Raw genomic sequence first — 19236 nt, 5'->3', positions numbered from 1 at the left:
CTCTTTTCTAACTCACAACACATCTAAAACATGGGATCAGAATATACACTCGCCCTTTCATTCACTCTCATTGTTCCTAAATATGGCTGGAAACTATAGATAACTAAGAGATAATATTTCTAAATTAAAGTGCCACCATCCATCTGTTCTCTGCAAGTTTATAAATGCAGTCCAAGTTGAACATCTGTGTCTCCATTTCAATATCATAAACTGTAAAAAGTTGGAGCCAGAGAGGTAGTATGGTGGTTAAGATAGTTATCATACATGTGTCTCTCACCCCATGGTTCCCAGCACCACCAGTGTGACCCTCAACACAAGAGCTGGGAGTATTCTGGAGCTCCCCTGGTGATCCCCAAAACGTTTTACTATCCCCAAAATAGTAAAAAAGTTGTATCATCCATCTAATCTGAGATCCCTTGTTTTTGCGATCCCTCAAAATCAAATATGAGAGGGGGAAAAAAGTAGCAACAACCTGGGGGCCGGAGTGATAGCACAGCGGGTAGGGTGTTCGCCTTGCACGCAGCCAACCCGGGTTCAATCCCCGGCATCCCATATAATCCCCCAAGCACCACCAGGAGTAATTCCTGAGTGCAAAGCCAGGAGTAACCCCTGAGCATCACTGGGTGTGACCCAAAAAGCAAAAAAAAAAAAAAAAAGTAGCAACAAGCTAATGGTTTACCTCTATTATATATATGTGTGTGTGTGTGTGTGTGTGTGTGTGTGTGTGTGTGTGTGTGTATAATGAGGCTAATATCCCAGACCAAGAAAAACAGGGTCCAGGAGGACTGGTCAGTGGTTGGAAGCTTGCCACAAGAGTGTCTGGGGGCTAAGAGCAGTTAGAACAGAGAAGGGATCAGTATGACATTAATAATTGGAAATGATCATTTTGGACAAGAACTGAATGTTGAAAGTAGATGAAGGGATATACCTGATAACCTTTCAGTATCTGTGTTGCAAACCACAATTTGCCTAAAAGAAAGCAGAGAAAGGGGCGGGGGAGGGAGGGAAGGAGGGAGGGAGGAAGGTGTCTGCCATAGAGACAGGCAGTGGGTGGGGGCAGGATGGAAACTGGGGACACTGATGATGGGAAATGTACAATGGTGAAAGGATGGGTGTGGAGCAGTCTATGACTGTAACCATGAACATAAGTTACATGAACACTTTGTAACTGTGATTCAGTTAAAAAATAAAGTAAGCCCCCCCCCGACCCCCGGAAACTGCAAGACCCCAGCCCCAGCAGAGGCTCCTGAGGAGCGCCACCAAAAGGCACCCCCCCCCACCCGCCCACCAAGCCTCAGGATCGAAGCAGAGAGAATTGGAGGAAAGCAGCAGCAGGAACATAAGTGGCCCCTCCCACCCTCCCACTGACAGGTAGGCCCGCGTGCTGGGCGTAGCCTCCGGCCGCAGTTATTTTCCCCTTTCCCAGCACATTGGACTTACAGCTCAACCTCCATTACCTAATTCTACATCACTAATCATCAGGGAGATGCAGATCAAAACAACCATGAGATACCACTTCATACCACAGAGACTGGCACACATCCAAAAGAACAAAAGCAACCATTGTTGTAGAGGATATGGGGAGAAAGGGACCCTTCTACACTGCTGGTGGGAATGCTGACTGGTTCAGCCCTTCTGGAAAACAATATGGACGCTTCTCAAAAAATTAGAAATTGAGCTCCCATTTGACCCAGCAATACCACTACTGGGAATATTCCCCAGAGAAGCAAAAAAGTATAGTTGAAATGATATCTGCACTTATATGTTCATCACAGCACTGTTTACAATAGCCAGAATCTGGAAAAAACCCGAGTGCCCGAGAACAGATGACTGGTTAAAGAAACCCTGGTACATCTATACAATGGAATGCTATGCAGCTGTTAGAAAAATTGAAGTCATGAACTTTGCATATAAGTGGATCAACATGGAAAGTATCATGCTAAGTGAAATGAGTCAGGAAGAGAGAGACAGACATAGAAAGATTGCACTCATCTGTCACTGTCACTGTCACTGTCATCCCGTTGCTCATCGATTTGTTTGAGCGGGCATCAGTAACGTCTCTCATTGAGAGACTTATTGTTACTGTTTTTGGCATATGCAATACATACAGGTAGCTTGCCAGGCTCTGCCGCGCGGGCTTGATACTCTCGGTAGCTTGCCGGTCTCTGCGAGAGGGGCGGAAGAATCGAACTCCGGTCGGCACTCATCTGTGGAATATAAAATAACAGAATAGGAGACTAATATCCAAGAATAGTAGAAATAAGTACCCAGTAGGTTGGCTCCATGGCTTGGAAGCTGGTCTCACATGCCTACAAGAAACACATCTGAACAGTCAGAGCAAACACAGACTCAAAGTCAAAGGACGGAAAACAATTTTACAAGCAAACAACTCCCTCAAAAAAGCCAGGGTGGTCATACTAGTATCTGACAACATATATTTCAGGTTGAAAAGATTAGAAGGGACAGAAAAAGCCATTTTCTATTAATCAAGGGATATATACAGCAGGAAGAAATCACACTCCTAAACGTATATGCACCTAATGAGGGATCACCTAAATTCTTAAAACAACTGCTAACAGATTTTAAGGAGGACTGTTACTAGCCACACAATAGTAGTTGGAGGCTTCAACACCCCCTTATCACTTTTTTTTTTTTTGCTTTTTGGATCACACCCAGCAATGCACAGGGGTTACTCCTGGATCTGCACTCAGGAATTACTCCTGGCGGTGCTCAGGGGACCATATGGGATGCTGGGATTTGAACTCGGGTCAGCTGAGTGCAAGGCAAACGCCCTCCCCGCTGTGCTATCGCTCCATCACCCTCCCCAACCTTAAACTTTACTACAAAGTGGTAACAATTAAAACAGCATGGTACTGGAATAAAGGCAGAGTCTCAGACCAATGGAACAGGGTGGAATACCCATACACACACCCTCAAATATATGATCATTTAATCTTTGATAAGAGAGCAAGAAATGTGAAGTTCAGGAAGGAAAGTCTCTTTAACAAATGGTGCTAACAAAACTGGACAACTACATGCAAAAAAAAAAAAATGGGCTCAGACCTCTACCAAACACCATGCACAAAACTCAGATCAAAATGGATTAAAGACCTCAACATCAGACCAGAATCCATAAGGTACATTGAAGACAAGGTCAGCAAAACCCTCCATGACATTGAAATTGAAGCTAACGGTATCTGCGAAGATGACACAACACTGACCAAACAAGTTGAAACAGAGATCAACAAATGGGACTATCTAAACTAAGAAGCTTCTGCACATCAAAAGATACCGTGACCAGAATACAAAAACAATCTACAGAATGGGAAAGTATATTCATCCAATACCCATCTGATAAGAGGCTGATATCAAGGAAATACAAGGCACTGGTTGAACTCTACAAGAAGAAAACATCCAACCCCATCAGAAAATGGGGTGATGAAATGAACAGAAACTTTCTCAAAGAAATCCGAGTGACCAAAAGGCACATGAAAAAATGCTCCTCATCACTAATCATCAGAGAAATGCAGATCAAAACAACAATGAAATATCATCTCAACTCACAGAGACTAGCCCACTTCCAAAAGAACAAAAGCAACCAGTGTTGGCAAGGATGTGGAGAGAAAGGGACCCTCCTTCACTGCTGGTGGGAATGCTGACTGGCTCAACCCTTTTGGAAAACAATATGGACACTTCTCAAAAAATTAGAAATTGAGCTCCCATTTGACCCAGCGATACCACTTCTGGGAATATATCTCAGAGAGGCAAAAACATATAGTAGAAATGACATCTACACTTGTATGTTCATTGCAGTACTGTTTACAATAGCCAGAATCTGGAAAAGACCCAAGTGCCTCAGAACAGAACAGACTGGTTAAAGAAACTTTGGTACATCTATACATGGAATACTATGCAGCTGTTAGAAAAGATGAAGTCATGAAATTTTCATATAGGTGGATCAACATGGAAAGTATCATGTTGAGTGAAATGAGTCCGAAAGAGAGGGAGAGACATAGAAAGATAGTACTCATTTGTGGAATATAAAGTAACAGAATGTGAAACTTACACCCAAGAATAGTAGAGATGTGTACTAGGAGGATTGCTCCACAGCTTGGAAGCTGGTCTCATATGCTGGGGGAAAAGGCAGCTCAGATAGAGAAAGGATCACCAAGTAAAGGGTGCTTGGAGGACTTGCTTGGGATGGGAGATGCGAGCTAAAAGTATACTATAGACCGAACAAGATGGCCACTCAATACCTATATTGCAAACCACAACACCCAAAAGGAGAGAGAGTGAGAGCAAAAGTGAATGCCCTACTACAGAGGCGGGGCGGGGTGGGTAGGAAGGGTGGTGATGGTGGGAATTGATACTGGGATCATTGGTGGTGGAGAATAGGCACTGATGGAGGAATGAGTACTTGATCAGTGTATGACTGAAACGTAAGCACGTAAGTTGTAAGTCTGTAACTACCTCACGGTGATTCATATAAAAAAATTTAAAAAATTATTAGAAAAGGAAAAAAATTAAGAATAAAAAAGGCTTACCTCCATTCCAGAATGGTTATCACTGATAATTTCCAACTGTCTCTTAAATAGCTCTAATACAGCTTTGTAGACCAGTTCATACTGTTCCTGAAAGTATTAGAAATGAAAATAAACAAAAATATGATTCTTTGACAGAATCATATTTCAGGAGGAAGAATGCCAAGTTTCTATGTTATAGATATTGTGTGTATACTAGTATATATCTAGGCAGTACAGATAAAGAGATAAAGACATAGTTTAACTCCTGTTTTATTTGTGTTCTGTTTTCTGTTTGAATAGCCATTTCAGATTTCAAATTTCCTGCTAAAACATATAAATATTGGATCTACCTCTAACTAATGTACAAGACCTTTCTGTAGTCTGTTTTAGTTTTGGGTTTTTTTTTTTATGTTCTAAGCCCACGATCTTACTTTTCCTTCTTCCATCATCCCTCTAATTCTGTTTTCTTGTTCACACTTGGAAAAAAAGTTATTTCATGGTGGGTTTGTTTTTTATTAATACATATTCATCTTTTCTAGAAAAAGATAGGTAGATTGTGTTTGGTAGGGAGACAGATAGCTTCAGTGTGTATTACTTAACTTGATCCTCACAACTAATCTACAAAGTAGCTAGACGAGTACTCCTGTTCATACACAATTTCCCCAAGGAAATTCCTAAGTAATCTTCAGGACTTGGGTTAGAACTTGAAGCTCTCTGACTCTAAACTGGGTGCCTTAAGTCAGGTTCTTGAACATTTGCCTAATAAAATTCCAAAGTAAAGATAGATTGCTAAATGGAATTTGGAAATGTGTGGTTATTAAAAAGGATTTCACATAAAGAAGTTATATAGACCTCTACAATGACAAGGCTAATGGGGTTTTACTGTTCTGCTTTGCCTTGCATGTGAATGGACTTAAACAAGTCTTTCCCCATTTGTACAAATAAAGTACAACTTTTCCAAAGATAGTTTAAGCAGGAAAAATGGGTAGAGTCTAAATAACTCACATAGCATTGAAATTTTTTTTAGTTTCATTTAGAGGAAAGGAAAAATCAGACAGGAAGCACTTATCTGGTTACAGAGTTATTTCCTGGTTTGAAGGGTGCCAGAAAAAGCAGCTGCAATGAATGAAATATTTATTCAGCTAGTCTTTAATTGATAATGCCAGATTGTTTCACCTGTCTCCCAACTCTTCAAAGGAGGTCTGAAATGAACTTCTGATTTGGAATGAGGTTTTAAGAATTCAATATTTCAATTTAATGTTAGACAATTACTTGGCATCTTTCTTGGAGCCTTGATATGTTTACATGGATCAGCCTTCTTTTAAATCTAAGCGCTAAACCAACCAATGCTCTCGTGTCACACAAACTTTCCTTTGCTGAGTTGAATATAGATAAAACACCTACAGTCAACACACATGAAAAAAAGCTCTTCTTTTTCCAGTAGCTATTAGTGGAAAACCTGTGGTCAAAAATATTTTTATATGATAAAAGCTCTTCATTTTTTCCCCTCAATTCACAACTTCAAGATGAATGTATCTGAACTACCATTTGTCAACTGTTTTACCTCTTAAGTCATGAGCAAAGTCATTCCGGAGTGTTTTAAACACCTTAAAAACTTGCTGTTTAAGCTTGGAAACTGGTCTCACATGCTGGGGCAAAAGGCAGCAGAGACAGAGAAGGGAACACCTAGTAAAGAATGTTGGGAGGACCCACTTGGGTTGAAAGCTATGTACCAAAAATGGACTGTAGACAGAACATGATGGCCACTCAATACCTCTATTGCAAACTACAACATCCAACAGGAGAGAGAACAAAAGGGAGTGCCCTGCCACAGAGGCAGTGTGGGGCGATGGGTGTTGGGGTGGGGGTGGTAGGAGGGATACTGGGAACATTGGTGGAGGAGAATGGGCACTGGTGGAGGGATGTAAACCAAATACAAACATGAAAGTTCACAAGTTTGTAACTGTACTCACGGTGATTTACTAACAAAAAAAAAACCTTGCTGTTTAAGTAAAAATGTGTAGTCACAACACATTTTGTGTGAGTATTATATAATGAGTATTAATAATGTTTGATGAGAAACAAATGAGTAAGTAAATACTTAATTATCTTAAAGATGAAGACCATTTTACAATTTGGGTTACATTTCTGGTCTAGAAATAATAGTGAAATTAATCTTGTAGATAGTGAGATATTTGGGAAGAGTTTACCCAGGAGATAAAACTTGAACTAGAAAAAAAAGGGGAAAACAGAGAACTTTTCTAATGGAAGAAACAAGTATGAAACATCTTGAGTGGTTGTAGTACCCTCAATACTATAGCCACTCAAGAGGCACATATAACTCTATAGTCTATTGTAATTAGCTTCTCCTTTTTTTTGTTTTGTTTTGTTTTTGTTTTGGGGTCACACCAGGCAATGCTCAGGGGTTGCTCTGCACTTGGGAATAACTTCTGGCTGTGCTCGAGGGACCATATGAAATTAAAGGGATTGAACCCGGGTTGCCCACATACAGGGCAAGTGCCCAGCCTGATATACTGTCGCTCTGACACTATTATGCTTCTTTTTTTTTTTTTTGCTTTTTGGGTCACACCTGGCGATGCACAGGGGTTACTCCTGGCTCTGCACTCAGAAATTACTCCTGGCAGTGCTCAGGGGACCATATGGGATGCTGAGAATCGAACCCGGGTCGGCCTCGTGCAAGGCAAACGCCCTACCCACTGTGCTATAGCTCCAGCCCCACTATTATGCTTCTTAAAGTATAAATAACATACCAGAAGAGGTTACAGAGAAATAGTAACAGTGTTTATCTCTGGGTAATAGGATTATGATTGACTTTACTTATTATTTTTCAGCATTTCCTAAAATGCACACATAAATTAAATTTTCTAAATTCTGCTTCTCCTGAATCACACATCTCTGATTTTATTTATTTTTAATTTATTTTTCAGTTACAGGCTTTGTGGGGAGGCTATACCCAGCAGTACTCATGGGCTAGTAGCTTAGTACTGGGAGCTTGGGGCATCCTAGCACTGCTTAGGGGATCATGTAATGATGGGGATCAAACCCATCAAACTTGTAGAGTATGTTCAACATCCTTTCTAAGAAATACTATATTGAACTGGTTGTGGGTGTGGTGTTGGAATTATGTATTTGGAAAACCATTATTAACAATATTATAGGTCACTACAAAAGGGAATACCCTGCCACAGTGGCAGGGTGGGGTGGGGGGAGATGGGATTGGGGAGGGTAGGAGGGATGCTGGGTTTATTTGTGGTGGAGAATGGGCACTGGTGAAGGGATGGTTTCTCGAACTTTGTATGAGGGAAACATGAGCACAAAAATGTATAAATCTGTAACTGTACCCTCACAGTGATTCACTAATTAAAAATAAAAAAATTATAGGTCACTGTATCTCAATTTAAAAGATACTATATTAGTCTCTGATTTTCTGAACAGAGTGAAATATGAGAATGAAAGAAATTGGACTCAGGACAATGGATATGGAAATACTAAGATATTCAGAATTAACAGAAAGCAGCCAATACACTTTAATAATAAAGTGGTATAGATTGTTGAACTGTGAGCTGATTAGGGATCCTTACTGTTAACAGAGAGAGGGGTCAGGATTCAAGATCTATTTGCCATAGTCCGTACCTGAGTTTGAACTAATGTAGGTCTCTGGGTTCGCATCTCCTGGATCAAGTTTAAAACACTGAAATTCTCAGGAATTATCTATCAAAAAGAAAGAAGACAGAATGTAATTGATTCTATCTTTGTTCATAAACTGTTGTAGTCTTGCTACTTGTCATCTACTGTCTTCACTAGGAATATCAGGAAAAGGAAGCTTTTTTTTTATTTCCAGTGTCAGGACAAGCACTCTACCACTGAGTCACGACCCCAGTCCAGAGGACGCATTTTTATTTACCTATTCTTTGGTTATGGGGCTGCACCTCAAAGTATCAGAGGCTGTGCATATCTCTGCTTACACTTTCTCCTAGACATGCACTGGGGGGAATTCAACCCAGTTCTCCTGCATGGAGAACACGCACTCAGCCCACTGAGCTCTCTGTCCATCTCAAATTGCATCTTAAAAATCAGTGACATATCTCAATATTTGCACTATGATTTAGAACCTGCTATTTTTCAGGGCCAGAGAGATAGGACAGGAGTGAGGCATTTGCCTTGCATGAGGTAGACCCAGGTTCAATCTCTGGCACCAGTTCCCTGGGCACTGCCAGGAGTCACCCCTGAGCATATGCAACAAACAAACAAAACCTGGTACTTTTCCTGGTAACGAATGAAGAAATTGTGCAGAATTATTTCACATGGGGTGATAGTGTCTGGAGTTAAAGATAATAAAGGAGAAGCTTCAACACTGAGAAAACAATCATTTATGAAATCAGTTAGTGGTTAGAGCCCATATTTTAAACATCCCCCCTTCTTAAATTTGGAAGCGCTGCATTACTAGCCAGGGCCTGCATGCATGAAAGGGGTTGTGTTCTATTACTGAGCAGAACCAGAGCAGTTTCCTGAGCCTGCCAGAAGTGATCCCTGAACACAGAGCCAGGAGGAATCCCGGAGTACTGTCATGTGGGACCCAAATCTCCCCACCAAAGTACTAATTTAAGGGAGTGCTTCGCAAATTCTAGAAGGCATTGGAAAGCACCAGGAAATTTTTCTGGAAGCCCCCGACCTTGACCGCACAAATTTTGTTTCGATTTATCTGGTGAGCCTCAAGATTTTGCATTCATAACAAGTTCTCAGCTGTGCAGATGCTGTTTGTCTGGGAACCACCAACTGAGTAATTAATTTAATCATCTGATAAAGCAGATCTCCCAATAAATGCTCTAGAAAAGAGCATGGAGATAAATATTTGGAAGAACCAAGCAATTTCTAAGTGTGAAAACCATGAAGTAGACAGATGACAAGTGCTCACTGAAACTCACCCCATCTTTTAGCAACATCCATGTGTAATCAATAGCACAAATAACACCCGTCCTTCCACAGCCGGCGCTGAAATGAAAGACCAGAGTAGAATGTATGTATAGACGAGGAGAGTGGGTCATTGCAACTGGGAATAAGCCAGCAGGCGTAAGGGGAGAAACACCTGGAGGCAGTGAAACTTCTTAAATCTTAGTATTTCCCTGAATATATTTGTCAATGGTGACCAGTCCCACTAAACCTCAGGACAGATCCTAAGTCACTTCTCCCAGCCTGTGTATCCCAAACTGTCCAGTTCACAAATAGCTTACTTATCAGAACAATATTGACTTAATGTTCAGGTTATTGTATTTAAGTTCTACTATTTATGTTACCCGGGTTCGATTCCTCCATCCCTCTCAGAGAGCCCGGCAAGCTACAGAGAGTATCCAGCCCACATGGCAGAGCCTGGCAAGCTACCCGTGGCATATTCAATATGCCAAGAACAGTAGCAAAAAGTCTCACAATGGAGACATTACTGGTGCTCACTCTAGCAAATCGATGAACAACAGGACCACAGTGCTACAGTGCTACTATTTATGTTTCACTTTTGTCTAGGCATGATTCCTCTCTAATTAGCTGGGAAAAGCAAAACTAAGTAACAGTAATCTATATTCTATGAAATTAAACCACCTTCCATTCCAAACAACTCGGTCTTCCTTCAGTTAAGTTGGAAATCCTGGCCAGACTGACATTGTTCATTCTGAAGCCTGAGAGGAAGGTTCACACACCAGCATCATACCTGCAATGAATGCAAAGGGGAGCCTCATCGTCCTCTTGGTAGCAGCGCACATCCCAAATGAGCTCAAGAATGGGATCTATTGATGAAGGTACATCATGATCAGGCCAATTCTTGTAATGAAACTGGTATATGGTTCGAGTTTCCTATAAAAGGTAGGAGAAAGCACAGTTCAGAGGTCATTTTACTTCCAGTGCCTCTGATTTTACCAATTAGCATCAACATTTTTTTATTTTTACTTTTTTCTTTTTGCAATTGATGCTGCTTTCCTCCCTAAAGACCTCTGGTGCCCTCTGGGAACACAAAAAAAGTCATTTCAGGTCACTTAACTATTGCCAGGCTTTGTCTCTCTCACAAGAGGAGGTCTAGGAAAATAATCCAAACCAAGCTTTCCAACTGGTGTGCTTCAAATGGGTCACAGACACAGCGAGACATTAAATCCCTCTGCTTCTAGAGAATGTGCAGCCTGAGCCTCAGATCAGTTCCCAACTTCTGTTCACTGTGGAGTCTCTATTTACCCTATGAGTATTCTCATTTCATAGGTGTGTCATGGGGTGGAACAGATCGGGGAGCCCAGATTAGACCACAACTCTCTTTTGAATGTGAAGATTTATTTCAGACATCAAAGGCCCCATCACTCCCCTTTGTCTCAGACACAACCCAAATAACCTGCTGGATCTCCACACTGTCAAGTTCTCACAGTCCCTGTTCTGTACTTACGCTATTGAACTTGGCTTTTAGAATCCTGATTGTGTAATCAGATTTTCTTTTTTCAGCCTCCTAAGAAGTAGATTAAACTTTTGGTTATTTCAGAGATTAGTGACAACTCTCTCCTAAGCAGGTTCTAGAACACTTGCTCAGTCCTAATGGACACAGGCATGATACTTACACAAGATATGGAAAACGGACCCAATTGGAGTTGCATCTCTCCTGGTTCAGTCCAATAACGCTCACACTTTTTCTGTTGCACAAAGCAAAATAGAATGAGTTTCTTCATGTAGTCTCCTCTCTTCTGTGTAATGAGATTCACTGCCTCGTTTGGAAGCAAATTCAGCTCTGTTGCCTTTTGCAGTGGTGGTGGCTATTTTATATTTGGGGGCTATAGCCAGCAGTGGTGGGGAGTCATCCCGAGAAGTGCCCAAGGATCACACTTGGACCTCCGCACACAGGGCACATGCTCACTCCACTGAGCTTTCCTCTCTGGGCCTCCCTCCACTCTGCTCCCTCCATCTTAGATTAGTTCCTTCCAATCCCCCTTGAACTTGAACTCCAATAGCATGATTCCCACCATGAAATTTTCAAGAATGAGAAACTAAATGGTAAAGAATAATTAAGTTAGAAACTTCCTAGAAGTATGGAAAAGTAGAAACGAGGATCTTTGACATTTCAGACATTCCATACTTCAAAAGGATGAAAAGAAATCATGTTTGCGGGGTTGGAGTGATAGCATAGCCGGTAGGACGTTTGCCTTGCACGCGGCCAACCTGGATTTGATTCCCAGCATCCCATATGGTCCTCCAAGCACTGCCAGGAGTAATTCCTGAGTGCAGAGCCGAGAGTAACCCCTGAGCATCTCTGAGTGTGACCCTCCAAAAAAACTTTAAAAAAAAATCCTGTTTGCTACAATAACAAAAGTGCACAAGCTAATTTGAACACTAAATTTCAGGGACTGGAGAGATAGTATTGTGGGTTGGGTGCTTTACTTGCACACAGTGGAGCTAGGTTCAATCCCTGGCACCACATATGGTCCCCTGAGCACCACCAAGAGAAAGTAAGTCTAAAGCACTGCATATGTGGCCCCCAAACCAAAAACAAACCCCAAAAGCCCACACTTTTAATTAAATCTAGTCATTCTTAATTTACACTAAACGTAATATGGATGTTAAACTTCAATGTGTAATTCAGAATGACATCTGTAGATAAGAGTGATGATTAGTGGAAATAAAACATGAGCCACATAACTAAAAATTTTTAAATAACCACATTTAAAACTGAAAAGGGGATAAATATAACATGTCTTACCTAACCCAATGCATGCAATTTTTTTTTTTGCTTTTTGGGTCACACCTGGCGATGCACAGGGGTCACTCCTGGCTCTGCACTCAGGAATTACCCCTGGTGCTGCTCAGGGGACCATATGGGATGCTGGGAATCGAACCCGGGTCGGCCGAGTGCAAGGCAAACGCCCTACCCACTATGCTATCACTCCAGCCCCAATGCATGCAATTTTTATAGAAGTTATTAGATACTAGACTTCTGATTGTTTGTTGTGTTTGGGGACACAAGTGTTGTGCAGGGTCTATTCCTGGTTTTGAGCTTAGAAGTGAGTCCTGGTGGTGCTCGGGGAAATGTCTTCACCCCTTAATTTTCTCTCTGGCCCCTAAACATTTGACATTTTAAAATCTAGACTCAGTGTTTATTTGTGTTTGCACAGAGCCCCAATTTGTACTGTGACTTTACACTGGGTTGATCTTGTTTCCATTTAGATTTTATAAAATTTGAAAACTTAAAACAGCAGGCTCAAGTTGTTCCAAACATACTGAACAGCATGCAGTAGCTGAATTGATTGCTGACATTTGTATTAAATTTTTTAATTAGAGTAGAATAAACTCATTGAATTCCTTGGTTACCTTGGCCTGTCAGTGGCTACAGGATACTGCCCCATTGGACAGCAGTTAGAAATTCAGACTAGCCATTAAAGATGAATGATTAAATATTGTGAAAATAAATAGCTGTATTACTTATCTTTTTCATCCATAGGAAATGAACACAAGTCCTTTCAGAGTTAAAAAAAAAAAACCTTTGGAGTTATCTCATATCCCCAAATGGAACATCAGAAAGATGCAAATAATTTTTCCCTAGGTGCACTTAAGGATAAGTTTACTCTGACTTCTTGTCCCACCTTTTTTCTTCTTTCCTTTACCTTTATGTATATGAGAAAGCAACTCACCTTCCCCATTTCAAATTCCATGCATGCCATTACAATGATCTGCGGGGTACAAATAGGAACTTAGATATCCATATAGCATCAACAATCAGCAGCAGCATTTACAGGAGCCCCAGGGCTAGAAACAACTATTTCTCGTGTGTGTGTGTGTGTGTGTGTGTGTGTGTTATACCAGGAATCAAACCCAGAGCCGCCTACATACAAAGCACACACTCTGCCCTGAACTGTATCACTGGCCTTTTGGGAGGATGCGGAGGTTCTCAGGATCTCAGCCTGTGCCTCTTAGGCCTGCAGTTGTAGGGATCCCCTGACCTCAAACCTGGGGATTCTGCCCACCAGGCATTTGCTCTCAGCCTTAGAGCTCTCCCCCAGCCCCTTAGTTTGTAATCTGTCCTTCAAATCCTGGTAAATGACAAAATGTTGCTCCCAACGTTCTTTCTTTCTGTCCACACTTCCCTTTTCTCTAGTCAAATCATCACATTCTTACTAACAAATGAGGCTGTCAGGAGAACTTTCATTTCCTTCAACAAGAATAACATTGAATTTTGTTTCAAAGGTGCCTGAATATTGAAAATCTAGCCAGGAACCAAAAGAAGCGCTCATTTTTTTAAATTGAATCACCATGTGGAAAGTTACAAATCTTTCAGGCTTAAGCCTCAGTTACACGATACTCAAACAACCATCCCTTCACCAGTGCACATATTCCACCACCAAGAACCACAGTAAACCTCCCCCCAACTCCCCTACCCCCCAGCCTCCCACCCCGCCTGTGTAGCTGATAAATTTCACTTTACTTCCTCTTTACTTTGATTACATTCAATATTTCAACAAAAAACTCACTATTATTGTTTGGACTTTCCCCCCTCCCAAAGTCAGACCTGCTGGAAAGGAAGCATTTGATAATTTGTTTTCCATTGCTGAGAATGAAGAGATATGAGGTCGTGTGGCCACAATAGCGGCCTCGAAGAAGTGCTCATTTTAATCCATAGGAAACTTCAGTCACATTGTCTGACCTCCTACTCACTCCATCCCTTAAAATTCCACCTTCTCCCTCCTCCCTCCAACAAAAAAACCCAAAACTAGAGGATATAGCAACAACCATAGCTCTGCACTTACCAGGACACTATATTCCCAAATCATCCTCCAGAAGTCTAGGAGAGTTGTAGGCAAAGGGCCCTGGGTGGCAATATATGCCCTAGATCCATAAACTCCCTAAAGAAAAAGAGAAAATGACTTGCAGTGATTTCCTCCCTCTTTTTAGAAACTTAGTACAGTAAGGACTATGGAGTGTACCTTAATGAAGTTAGCATTGATGTAGCTGGAATCTTCATCAGAGGTAATCAGTGACAGTTCAACCAGGCTATGATCATCTAGAAGAAAGACATAGAGGACTGGAGCAAATGTTCAGCAGGTAGGGCTTTTGCCTTGCATGTGGCCCCTGAACTCAGAGCCAGGACTAAGTCCTGAGCACCACCAGGTATAGTCCCCAAACCAAAAATAATAATAAAATTACCAAAAAGAAAGACAGATGATAAAGAGAAATAAAGAGGATTTACTGAGTTTTCTATAATTGAGAAAATACCATTGTATGTAGTGGATACTTATCAGTGTCTGATGCACAAATGAGTGAATTTTCATTGGCATGATCAATCGTATAAGTACAAGTTAACATGGAGGAATAAAACTTACAGGGCAAGATATCCTTATATCGGTTTTTCTTGATATTCCTGGGCTTCTCAGCCACTGTGGTGGGAAAGATTCTGTCTGTCTTGTATTTGGTGGATTGCCTTTTCAGCTTCTGTAATAAAATTTCCACAACAATAAAATCTTCATAGAAAAAAGAAGAAAGGCATTCTCTCAAGAACACCTGTGGTCAGCCCTTTTAGCATCACCAGGGCTGCTTTCATTTAGGAGAAACCTTAAAGTCTAATCCTACTCAAAGTTCAGTGACATTTGGAGTAATGAGAAGATCACACTGTGTAGCTGATATACAAATAGCTAAAATTTAGAGGTAAAACTGGTGAATATTAAAAAATAACATCTTCTGAAAGCAAACCACCCTGAAGTAAGAGAAATACAATATTACAATATTACAAATTTAATTTGCTTTCTCTTCAGTGGCTCTAGAACTATTTGAAGAGGAGCTGGAGTTCAAGCTGAAAAACATTCCTTTCCATCTAGCAAACTCTCAGAGCTTGCAAAAAACTTTTTTCTATCTTCAAGTTTAACTCATTGCATCCTTTTGCACATGCAGAGACAGGGGTTGTGAGAGCTTGGGTAATATGTTTTGTGCCTCATACAGCAAATTTGTGGCAGAGCCACACAGAATATGTACATTTTTCATGCTCGATGTAAACTGTTGCTCTCTCTTTTCCCCACTCATTTCAACTTGTTGCCCTGTTCACCTCTTTCTCTCTAATTTAAATACAAATACATAAATAAAATCTATGCCGGCCATATTTTAAAACATCAAAAAAAAAAAAACTTTTTTCTAATGACAAACTTCAAACCCGCTCTCCAATCAAACAATCATGAAATTGATTCTGTTGGTAGAACGTGAGCTGGGCCAGCTGAGATTAGCATGATAGGGCTGAATAGATTAGTCAGGATAGAGAAGTAACTACTTTAAATTATCCCCATTTGCTACTATTATACCAACTATACTGGATTATACTCTACCATGACAACATTTCAGATCAGAAAAATGATAACCCTTTCTTCAATTCCTTTTTAGGAATCAACAATGCACCAGGGCCAGAGAGATAATAGAACAGGTAGGGCATTTGCCTTGCATGTAGCAAACCCAGATTCGATCCCTGACACCCCACACTGTCCCCAAAGCCCACCAGGAGTGATCCCTGAGCTCAGAGCCAGAATTAAGCCCCAAGTACTGCTGGGTGCGCCCCTGTCCCCCTGAAAAAAAACCAACCCAACAGTGTTCCAAATTTTGTTTCATTTTCTGATCCCTCAAAGAAACAATGTGGTATTATTCAATTTGAGAATGATAAGGGAAAAACATTTTGTGAGAGTCATATTTGTTGATTCAACATGTTGAGTCATGCAGAGTCTGGTAAGCTACCCCATGGAGTATTCCATATGCCAAAAACACTAACGATAGGTCTCATTCCCCTGACCCTGAAAGAGCCTCCAATCGTTGGGAAAGACGAGTAAAGAGAGGCTGTTAAAATCTCAAGGCTGAGTGTAATAGAGACATTACTGGTACCCACTCGAGTAAATCAACAAACAACGGGATGACAGTGATACATATTTGTTGAGTTGAATTTCAGAAAATAACTTTTGTTATTTGCCCACTCTTGGCCACTTGAACACTAATTACTTCCTCTGGGTCATATTCCTTAAACTCTACTGTGTGTTCATGGTCCTCAACTTCCTTTTTGACATTTCCTTCTCTTTAGGGACTTATTAGTCTGTGCTACCTTGGTTTTCTTCTTTTTTCCCTGATCTCTTTTTCCCACTTCCTATTCTGAAGGAAGGGTTTCCCTCTGCCTGTTTCTATCCTCTAACTGAGCTATGCTAAATCCCAGGGTTAACTCTTCAACTCTGCTCTTCTCTCACCAGATGCGTTTGTTCAGAGGTATCATCACAGACTATTTGTTTGTCATAAGGCCAGTGCTCAAGGAATATTATTTATTCTTCTCAAAGACATAGCCCTGGGATTAAAAAACCTTCAACTAGCGCCAGAGCAATAGTACAGTGGGTAGGTGTTTACCTTGCATGCAGACGGCCTGGGTTCTATCCCCAACATCCCATATGGTCCCCTGAGCACCACCAGGAGTAATTCCTTAGTGAAGAGCCAGGAGTAACCCCTGAGCATCTCCAAGTGAGTCCCCCCCCAATAAAACATTCAGCTGATTCAAGTTGAATTATAATTTCAACCTTTAGTAGAAAACTCAAATTCCTATATTAAGATCCAGTGACTTAATACTAGTCTTGAATTCCTAAACATGTTCAAGACATTTCTAGTTGGGTATCTTCTTTATAGACTGAAACACAGTACATTCATAACCCATATTACATGCTGCCTATACCTGTGGCACTATCTTTATTCCAGACAACCATATTCTAGAAAGTGAGCATAACTACTGATCTCTCCTTTCCATAGCTCCCATTTTATTGAGTCAGAGAGTTCAACTGATTCTCCTCACACATCAATAAACTTTGCATCCACTTTCCTTCCAGGGCCCCCAAGAGCTATCTTTACCTTCGTCTAGACTCTCAGTTGCTTCTTACCTCATCTTCACATTCTTCTATTTTTTTCCCATTCAAATCCATTAGCATAAAGATGTCATATTAATCTTTCTAAAAGACTGCTTCCCTTCTCTTGCTCACACTCAAATCATCTTAGCTGAATCCTCTGGCCACTAAGAAAATGTCCAAATTCTCTCGCCACATACTCATGAATCTCTACAGTTGGACCTTTAAGCATTTGCCCCCTATTTAACACTGTCTGAAAATAATGAGCATTCTAAAGAACCCAGGTTCTTTCAAATTCACAGAAATCAATGTTACTGAAAATCATGTGTAAAAATGTATTTTTTAAACTGTGGCTTCCGGGCTGGAGCAAGAGTACAGCCAACCCGGGTTCAATTCCCAGCATCCCATATGGTTCCCCAAGCACTGCCAAAAGTAATTCCTGAGTGCAGAGCCAGGAATAACTCCTATGCATCGCTGGGTGTGACCCAAAAATTAAAAAAAAAACAACCTGTGTCTTCATTTAGTATTTATGTAATTGAATAAGTGAGATTTTTCCATTTTTTACCAAAAAAAATAATAAAAGTAAAACTGTGGCTTTGCTGAGCTGGAGAGATAGTATAGCAGGTAGGAAACTTGCCTTACATGCAGCCAACCTGGGTTTGGTCCCGCAAGCCCCACCAGGAGTGATCTCTGAGTGCAGAGCAAGGAGTAAGCCTGAGCACCTCTGGATGTGGCCCCAAACAAAAACAAACAAAAAACAGAAAAATAGCTTTCCTTTATTCATAAAAGCATAGTTGAAGGTGAGAGATTAAGTTTAACAACAACATATGTACTTTGCTGCATGAGGCCTGAGTTCCAAAAAACAAAAGTGTACCTGAGTGCCAGGGAGATAATTCAAATACTAAACACTGAGTTTGATCCCAATATCCTAGTCCTAACCCTATAATAGTTACGTCAGGCATTGTGTGGGCCCAGAGAGTGCCCTTAAAGAACTGGAGAAGATGCTTCACATGCAGGAGGCCAGGGCTCAACTCCTCATACCACATAGTCCCTCTAAGCACCAATGGGAGTGACTCCAAAATCCAGAAAAGGGGACTGTAGTGATAGTACAGCAGGCAGGGTATTTTGCCTTGCATGCATTCACTCTGTGTTTGATCCCCAGCATCTCGTATGGTGCTCCCTGAACACCGTTGGGAGTAATTCCTGAGTGCAGAGCCAGGAGTAACTCCAGGGCATTGTGGAGTGTGACCCAAAAAGGAACAAAAAAGCAAAAAACAGAAAAGTAACTCTATTTCTTTTTTGGTGTTTTTTTTAAATTTATTTTTTAGTGAATCATTGTGAGATAGTTACAGATTTACAAACTGTAGTGCTTATGTTTCAGTCATACAATGATCAAGTACCCATCCCTCCACCAGTGCCCATTCTCCACCACAAATGTTCCCAGTATCTCTCTCACCCCCTTACCCCCCTCCCCCCACCTCTGTGGCAGGCACATTCCCTTTTACACTCTCTCTCCTTTAGGGTGTTGTGGTCTGCAATGCAGGTATTAAGTGGCCATCACGTTTGGTCTATAGTCTACTTTCAGCACACATCTCCCCTCTCGAGCGGGTCCTCCATGCATCTTTTACTTGTTGGTCCCTTCTCTATCTGAGCTGCTTGAAAAGTAACTAAAAACAAATAAATAAGGTTTGAGGTCTGAGATAACTCAATGGCCTGGAGCATGTGCTTTATATATAGGAGACCTGTTCTATCTCCAACACAGAAAATCTCCAACACTGATATCACGAAAGTACTTCCACCCCCACCACACACACACCCAAGCACAAAACCAG

At 41.1% G+C, this 19236-nt stretch overlaps 1 protein-coding gene across 4 annotated transcripts in view; it reads right to left on the bottom strand.

Moving 5' to 3' along the window:
- PTPN22 (protein tyrosine phosphatase non-receptor type 22) overlaps positions 1-19236 on the bottom strand; it is a 72080-nt gene that overhangs the window by 35574 nt on the left and 17270 nt on the right. For 2 of the 4 annotated variants that reach the window (XM_004616255.2, XM_004616256.2), the window contains exons 2-11: positions 14879-14987; positions 14483-14559; positions 14306-14401; positions 13193-13231; positions 11132-11203; positions 10963-11022; positions 10246-10388; positions 9470-9536; positions 8178-8255; positions 4545-4631 (exon numbers count right to left, since the gene is read on the bottom strand). In XM_004616255.2, coding sequence (XP_004616312.1) covers positions 4545-4631; positions 8178-8255; positions 9470-9536; positions 10246-10388; positions 10963-11022; positions 11132-11203; positions 13193-13231; positions 14306-14401; positions 14483-14559; positions 14879-14987 — 828 coding nt within the window. The remainder of the gene's footprint in view (positions 1-4544; positions 4632-8177; positions 8256-9469; positions 9537-10245; positions 10389-10962; positions 11023-11131; positions 11204-13192; positions 13232-14305; positions 14402-14482; positions 14560-14878; positions 14988-19236) is intronic. The other 2 variants (XM_012934434.2, XM_004616257.2) reach the window with 2 other exon arrangements.

Source organism: Sorex araneus, chromosome 5, assembly GCF_027595985.1.
Source record: "Sorex araneus isolate mSorAra2 chromosome 5, mSorAra2.pri, whole genome shotgun sequence".
NCBI classification, from domain to species: Eukaryota; Metazoa; Chordata; class Mammalia; order Eulipotyphla; family Soricidae; genus Sorex; species Sorex araneus.
This window is presented reverse-complemented; position numbering and strand designations above follow the sequence as displayed.